This window comes from Nematolebias whitei, chromosome 7 (genome assembly GCF_014905685.2).
Source record: "Nematolebias whitei isolate Nwh7 chromosome 7, NemWhi1, whole genome shotgun sequence".
NCBI classification, from domain to species: Eukaryota; Metazoa; Chordata; class Actinopteri; order Cyprinodontiformes; family Rivulidae; genus Nematolebias; species Nematolebias whitei.
This window is the reverse complement of record NC_056504.1, coordinates 15,912,038-15,920,304: the sequence shown is the minus strand read 5'-3', so window position 1 is coordinate 15,920,304 and position 8,267 is coordinate 15,912,038. Positions and strand designations below refer to the sequence as shown.

The window sequence follows — 8,267 nt, the reverse complement described above, 5'->3', positions numbered from 1 at the left end:
ACCAGTATGAAATAGCTGATTTCAATCATCAGTATGTATTTGATAGTGGTGTTTTGGAGAAATACATCTAAGTAGCAGTAGCTCCCAAGGACTGGACTAGATCACCACTCTTATAAAGATTCACGTAACAAAAATGTAAATAGTTAAAGTATTGTGCAATTGCTACATTTTAAGCTTTTCACAGTATGTATAAAAAGATAGCAAACAGAAAAAAAACACTGTCAGAGTAAATAACACTGTGATTAACAACCTGACATGTGTGCAACCTTGTGCAAAAGTGGAACTTGTATATACTTAACTGTACCAGACTTGTTTCGATGTATAAAACAGTACTCTACTGGTCATTAAAAAGGGCCTGACTGAATGAAAATTGGTCAGTGGCTTCAGCAGGTGTGTGGAACACAGCTTCAGTGTTCATAGTGTTTCCTGGTCTTGTGTTTTGACGTGTTCTGTCAGAAGTGGAGTTGTTTGGGTATGGGTAATTTGCTGAGTTTTGGTGGACAGAATGGTGGGCCATTGTGTGCGAATACATCGGACCTCTTGGCTCATATGGCATGTAGTGTGGTGGTTGTGCAGGTGCATGAATGACCTGTTTCAGAAGAGAAAACCCATCAACAATCGATGTGGTAAGTCTTTCCAGTGTATTGGACATTTTTGAATAGTTTTCGGATGCTTTTTGTTCTGATGTCTCAATGATTTCCACCAGTCTCTTTTTCACACGCTGGTCTTCCTCAAGAGCATTCAGCCACTGGGTCTCAGCAGGCAGCTTTCTCCTCAGACGGTCGTGTCTGTGTCCTTTTAGTTTTGCCTTCAAAAGAGAAATGAAAATCATCACAATTAAACATAAAAAAGTAAACCTGGATCATGTTGATGTTGTACTTTTCACATCACTTCTACATAACAATATGTAATAACAGCGTATCCAATGTTTGCTATATGTCTTAAAGTGTATTTTGTACCCACCACCCCATCAAACTAATGAATATGTAGGCCTAACATAATATGAGATGAGTAAGAGCATGATGGTGTCATTTCTTTTTTGCAATAATAATAAAAATAAATCAGCAACCCGTACACAGTAAAATATAAAAAACATCACATTCCAGCCTCCACTACACACCTCAACTCTTGCATAATTTTTAACACACATATTGCCTTAACTGTATTTTTAATAGCAACACAATTCAACAAACCTGTTCCGTGAATTATAGTACATCCAACAGATGAACATTTACAGCAAAAGTACTTTTATTTATGAGGAATGGACAGAAAAATATACGTACATCAAGCAGGTCTCTCCTCTCCTTTGAAGTAGGACCCACACTGCTTTCATTATCAGACCCTGTGTCTGCTACATCCATGGTAGTGGAGGAAGAAGATGTGGATGGTGAGGGTAGGGTCCGAGAATGATCCAGGTCAGCTGTTTCAATACCGGAGGATATGGTAGTACTAGCTGGAGAGCCACCCCAGATTTGTTCGCACAGTTCGAAGTACAGAAGAACCACTCGACCGTGTCCACTCCTGCGTCCTGTATCAACAGCATGGCGATATTTACCTCGGACTGCTTTCATTTTTGTTGTTAAATTCCCGCGCGTGATGTCGGCATGTGAATGGGGAAACTCGTCGGAGGACTCCGTTGGGTAATGCTCTAAAAAAAGCGCTAAAATATCAACATACTTGTTCTGACAGGATTCCCAGTCGACATTTTCCTGAGTTTTATTAACTTTGTACTCCAACACGGTATTTAATAGTAGTTCAACCTCGCGGTCTGTCCACACAAACGAACCTCCAGGCGCCATGATTCAATACTAACAGGAAGTTGTGGTTGCTTTGAAGGGTTGTGATTTGCTGATATACGTTTCACCTTTGCACTACACTGCCTCCTATGGGTTGGGCATATTCTTTACAACGCTCTGTGGTGAACATCACCGGGTTCATGTAGACGATCATTTTCTCTATCCGAACATGTATGTACGGCGATATTTTTTTGCGCGGATATTCGTTTTTTCAAACACCAGGCTACGTGTGTACAGGGCCTTAGATGCTTCTTATGTGACTCGAGTCACATGATATTTGTTTAAACTTAGCCTTGGTTTTGCTTGAAGGAAGGAGTATATTATTTTACTGTGAGGTATGAAAACCCACAATATTATTTACATCTCAAAATGGAAGCTGAGAGATGAAAAGGCTTCAAGCAAACCTACAAAATATGAGCGTTTCATTTCATAGAGAATAAAATAACTTTTTTGTGCGTTTGTGAGCTCAGAAAAAGTAACATTTAGGAAAGAATGAAAATTAAAAATGTAAATATTTGCTTATTTAATAAAGTTAGTAAATGTTCAGTAATTTAGGTAGATATGAATGCAGGTAGAGTAATTTCAACGTCATTTAAACCGTGAATTAGAAACTTATTTAAATGCTCTGTAGCTCATGAAAATGCGAACCAGCAGCAGGGATTATTACCTTGTAAGTTATCTGCATCATGACAAATACAACAGTAATGTGGTGACTAGGGTTTGTCGCTGCTACAATAAGTACTGTATCTTGACACACTGTCGGTGATCTGATGCATTATAGATGCATAATCAGCAAAAAACAAACACAATACAGTTCAGCCGTTTATCACAACATGGTTCTGTCATTATTCACAATATGATTTTGTTATTAATTACAACATGATTAACCACAATGTAATTCAGCCAATAGTCATGGTATAATTTAGCACTTAATCAAGATGCGATTCAGTTATTTATTAAAATACATTTTAATCCTTACTCACAATGTAATTCTGTCCTTTACATCAGGGTGATGCGTGCAAGGAAGGACCCAAGAATGTAGCCTGAGACTCAAAGGCTAGATGCACAATAAAATAATTCAGTAAAAAAAGTAAAAATCTGACCGGGCATTATAACAAAACACCGATGTAAACAATGACAAGCATGCATCACAAATGGTGATTTCCATTAAAAACAGCTGAGACTAATGAATATAAGGAGTAGGTCTGAATTGTAATAGCCATATTCTGTTTTTTTTCTGGTTATTTGGTTTATCTTTTAATTTTATTTCTCCTTATGGTTAATGTTTTTTACATCTCTTGTGTTTTGAGTCAGCTGCCGTGTTCCCTGTGCCAGTTCTAACCTTCACCACCAGACTGCTTCTACATAGTTAGTTTTTCAGGTTAACGCTCACACCTGTTCCAATTAGCAATCCTGTTTATGCCAGTTGTGATCACTACTTCCTCAGAGGCTCATTGTATTGGATTTTTCCATGTGTCTCAGTCCCAATCGTGTTCTCCTCAGACTTCTTCGTGCTCTCGTGTTTATATAAGTTTTTCCACCATGTCTGCCTTTTGTTTTGTTTATTGCATAAATAAAAAAGTTTTTGTTTTACCTGAGCTCCGTGTCTGTCTTCATCTTGGTCCAGAATCAGAATCAGAATCAGAATAAGCTTTATTATCATTTGCACCGAGATACAACGAGAATATGTAGAAGCTGTCCGAAAGATGGGCGAAGTGCACGAAGCTGCTGCTGTAAGCATGGCCTTCTTATCCTTTTCAGAATACATTTTTTTTAGATAGAAAAAGGGACAAAGCCAAGAGGATAGGATAGTGGTATTACAAAAAAAGATCTCTTCACACCTTGTCCTAACAGGAAACGATTTAAGACATCAAAAAAACTTTGCCAGCCAAGCACATTTATGAACACGTTACATATGCATTTACGACGAGGTGGTCCACGAAGCACTAAACGATAATTCATTGTCCTTGTCATAGCTCTGCTCTCTGTCAGCTCCTCTGTCATGCTGCACACTCAGTAATCACTCAACTCATGTCACCTGTCACCGCTCATTATCCCACAGCTCCACCACCTGGTCCAGTCAATACTTAAGCTCACTCATTCCTCTCAGTCTGGGCCAGATTCTCTATCCTGTCTCATCAGCAGTAGACTTTCCAGCATTCCATTGATTGACTCATCACGTTCATGACCCTTGCCTTGACCACGACCACGCTTTTGCCTCAGCCCTCGTCTGCTTTTGCTCATCTGATCAGGTACCGACTCATGCTCTTGTTTTTTGACTCTCTTTTTGGATCACGTACTGGATACTTCTGCTGAACAACTGACTTCACGGTATGAACTCTGCCTTTCCCTTCTGACTGTTTTATGGATCACGGATTAAAGGTCAAGCTCATTTTGTATCACGGACTTATCCTTACCCCTGAATCTGATTCCCACAGATTCATTTCCCCAATTAGTCTTTTTCCCCCTGCATCTACTAACCTTTATCTTTTAATTGCAAGCCTGTGGGACTCCGTTCCAGTGGACCTTAACATCAGTCTACTTCTACTGGCAGCCCGCCACTACAACACTACCCAATCAGAAGATCGGAACCAGTCCAGAACAGGACCAACTCCAGAGTTTACTTTAGTTCACAATAAATCTTTTAACCCTCTCAGTGGTTGTTGTTGTTGTTTGCGATCCGGCCTCTGGTTCATGACAGTAGAATCTGGCCATTATGGATCCAACACCAACCCGAGAGTGGTGCTCTAAGGTAGAAGGGGCTGTTAGTAAACTTGAGAAAGGGCTTCAGGAAATGGTTGTTTCTCTTCAAGCTTTGTCCCAACAGTCAAACCAAGTCATCAACCAAACCCTGTTGACTCCTGCACCAAGAGAACCACGGTTAGCCCCCCCTGAACATTTCAGAGGTGAGCCTGAGCAATGTCGGCCATTTTTGACTCAGTGTGACATTCAATTTCAATTGCAACCTTCATGTTTTCCCACTGAGCATGCTAAAGTAGCTTATGCTGTCTCACTTCTCGCTGGAAGAGCCAAGACGTGGGGCACTTCTGAATGGTTAAAAGGTGGCGTGGTATGTCGTAATTTTTCTGAGTTTTCCAAAGAGTTGTGTCGGGTTTTTGACCCCATCCTCCCTGAGAGAGAGGCAGCCCGAAGAATTTTTGATATTAAACAAGGCAAGGATTCTGTAACCAAATACATCATTCACTTTCACTCTGTTTCAGCAGACAGTCATTGGGATGAACACGCACTCACTGACGCCTTCTTCAGGGGGCTTAATGAAGATGTTAAGGATGTGCTGGCAACAATGGACTATCCCTCATCCCTACGCCAGCTGGAGGAGGTGGCCACCCGTGTTGACCTTCGCCTGCGTGAGCGTGAGCGTGATCGTGAACAGAGTCGAGGCAAGGCCACAGCCATGTCCAGAACCAGACATCACCTTGTGGATCATGAACCAAGAACGGAACAAACCAAGAGCCCTCAGGATCCTCTGTATGCTACGGAACCCATGCAACTAGGAAGAAGTCGTCTGACCACCCAGGAACGAGAACGTCGGAGGAGGTACCATCTCTGTTTTTATTGTGGTCAAGGCGGTCATGATTGTCATCATTGTCCAGTTAAAAGACCAGGCTCAGCAGGAGAAGAGAGGCTCCTGTTGAGTCTTAGTCATAAGATCAAGTCCTCTCCACCTATCTTGTCCAAGTCCAAGGTCAAGTTCGTAATAAAGGGTGGTCAACCCGTCATCGTCTCAGCTTTTATTGATTCAGGGGCCGACACGGAATTCATTGATAAAACTTTTGCCAAATCCATAGATCTGACCATTGTTCCATCACCTAACAACCATAAGGTCCTCGCTTTAGATGGTCATCCTTTAAGCCAATCTAGTCTTGAAACTGTTCCAGTCACCATGGTGTCGGCCAACAACCATTCGGAACTGATCAGATTTATTGTTATTGATTCACCCCAACTCCCAGTGGTTTTAGGGTCCACTTGGTTACGTAAACACAACCCCCAAATCGATTGGAGGAACCAAGAGATTGTAGGATGGGCTAATGAGTGTTATTCTACATGTATTCAGAGCCAACCCAGTTCACCAGCCCTTGTCACAGCCAATGAAGAGACCTATCCTAATCTAAGTCAGGTACCTAAAGAGTACCATGATTTGAAAGAGGTCTTTAATAAATCAAAAGCTACGTCCCTTCCGCCACATCGTCCATACGATTGTGGTATTGACCTGATCCCAGGTTCTACCCCCCCTCGGGGTAGATTATATTCTTTGTCTGGTCCCGAGCAAGAGTCCATGAGGAAATATATAACAGAGTCCCTCCAAGCTGGTATCATTAGACCTTCAGCATCCCCCGCTGGTGCAGGTTTTTTCTTTGTAGGGAAGAAAGATGGGTCACTTCGTCCATGCATTGACTATAGAGAACTTAACAAAATAACCATAAAGAACAAGTATCCTCTGCCCCTCATGAACTCTGCTTTTGATATAATCCAAAATGCTAAGATATTCACCAAACTGGATCTTCGCAACGCTTACCATTTGGTCAGGATACGGCAGGGAGATGAATGGAAGACGGCTTTTAATACCGCAGATGGCCATTATGAATATCTTGTTATGCCATTCGGACTCACCAACGCTCCTGCCGTTTTCCAAGCCCTGGTTAATGATGTCCTTCGTGACATGATTAACATTTACGCTTTTGTTTACCTTGATGACATACTTATCTTTTCACAAGATAGCATTTCTCACCGTCGCCATGTCAGAGCTGTCTTAACCCGCCTTTTACAGAACAACTTGTTTGTCAAGGCAGAGAAGTGTGCTTTCCACCAAGTGTCCACCTCATTCCTTGGGTTCAACATTTCTCCAGGTCAAGTATCTATGGAACCCGGGAAGGTATCAGCGGTGGTGGATTGGCCCAAGCCCAAGGATCGTAAACAGCTGCAAAGGTTTCTCGGTTTTGCAAATTTTTATAGGAGGTTCATTAAGAACTACAGTTCTGTTGCAGCTCCTCTTCATTTTCTCACCTCATCTAAGACCAAGTTCATCTGGGACTCCGTTGCCAACCAATCATTCCAGAAGCTCAAAACATTGTTTTCCTCTGCTCCAATTTTGCACTCTCCAGACCCCGAGAAACAATTCATTGTGGAGGTCGATGCATCCAGCACCGGGGTGGGCGCCATCCTCAGTCAGCGCAGCACAGATGGTAAGATCCACCCCTGTGCTTACTTCTCCAGGGCACTCTCCCCCGCTGAGAGAAACTATGACGTGGGAGACCGTGAGCTTTTGGCAGTAAAGATGGCCCTGGAGGAATGGAGGCACTGGCTGGAAGGTGCGAAGGAGTCCTTTTTGGTATGGACCGACCATAAAAACCTGGAGTACCTTCGCACAGCAAAAAGACTCAATCCCCGTCAGGCCAGGTGGGCTATGTTTTTCTCTCGGTTCAGTTTCACCCTCTCTTACAGACCCGGGCCCAAGAATGCCAAGCCGGATGCCCTGTCCCGGGTCTTTGAGGTCAAGGAAGGGCCCTCAGAAGAGGTCGAGTTCATCCTGCCTGAGACCGTACGTCTTTCTTTGACTCAATTAGAACTCGATCTCCAACAAGTCCAACTCTCCGAGCCACGTCCACCCACCTGTCCTAGGGGGCGCCTGTTTGTCCCCAATCAAAAGGTAAAAGAGGTTCTTGAATTATGCCATTCATCAAAGTTGTTCTGTCACCCAGGAATCACCAAGACCCTCCAACTCATTCGCGCCCGATTCTGGTGGGCTACGCTTACGGAGGACACCAAGCACTTTGTCAAGTCATGTCCCGAATGCAATCGTGCCAAGTCTTCCAATCGCCCACCTGCCGGGCTGCTACGACCCTTGCCAATTCCTTCACGCCCATGGTCACATATTGCTATGGACTTTGTGACTGGATTACTCCCTTCTGAAGGTAATTCAGTGTTATTGACCATTGTGGACCGTTTTTCTAAAATGGTCCACCTGGTTCCTCTCCCCAAGTTACCTTCTTCTAAGGAGCTCTGCGTTATCATGGCCAAGGAGGTTTTCAGGCTCCATGGGCTCCCCCAGGACATTGTGTCTGACCGAGGTCCCCAATTCATTTCCAAGTTCTGGAGGGAGTTTTGCAACCTGCTAGGGATCTCGGTCAGCCTCTCGTCAGGTTTTCATCCCCAAACGGATGGACAATCTGAGCGTACCAACCAGGAGGTGGAGACCAAGCTTCGGCTCCTCTGCGAGGGGGACCCGAGGAAATGGACGTCCAACCTCCCTTGGATTGAACAAGCAATCAACTCTCTTCCATCCTCTACATCAGGTATTTCACCCTTTCATGTTGTCTATGGATTCCAACCCCCTGTTTTTTCAGTCCAGGGGAGAGAAGCTCGGGTTCCCTCTGCACGACTCGCAATTTTACGTTGCCAGCGAGTCTGGAGAAAAGCCAGGAGAGCCCTAATTTTGGCCACCAAAAGGTA

General features: G+C 43.5%; 1 protein-coding gene across 1 annotated transcript; it reads right to left on the bottom strand.

Moving 5' to 3' along the window:
* Window positions 1-256: 256 nt before the first annotated feature.
* LOC119412310 lies at window positions 257-1,858 on the bottom strand. The gene is made up of 2 exons (XM_037679297.1): window positions 1,284-1,858; window positions 257-808 (listed from the first exon to the last, which is right to left on the bottom strand). Exons 1-2 carry the CDS (start codon window positions 1,797-1,799, stop codon window positions 335-337), a joined length of 990 nt encoding a protein of 329 aa, XP_037535225.1. The 5' UTR covers window positions 1,800-1,858; the 3' UTR covers window positions 257-334.
* Window positions 1,859-8,267: the final 6,409 nt, after the last annotated feature.

Excerpts from the sequence above, each read along its gene's own strand:
- LOC119412310 (XM_037679297.1), bottom strand. The coding sequence starts at position 1,799 with ATGGCGCCTGGAGGTTCGTTTGTGTGGACAGACCGCGAGGTTGAACTA. Across the intron at positions 809-1,283 it reads AGAGGAGAGACCTGCTTGAT|GCAAAACTAAAAGGACACAG; the intron begins GTACGTATATTT and ends TCTCTTTTGAAG.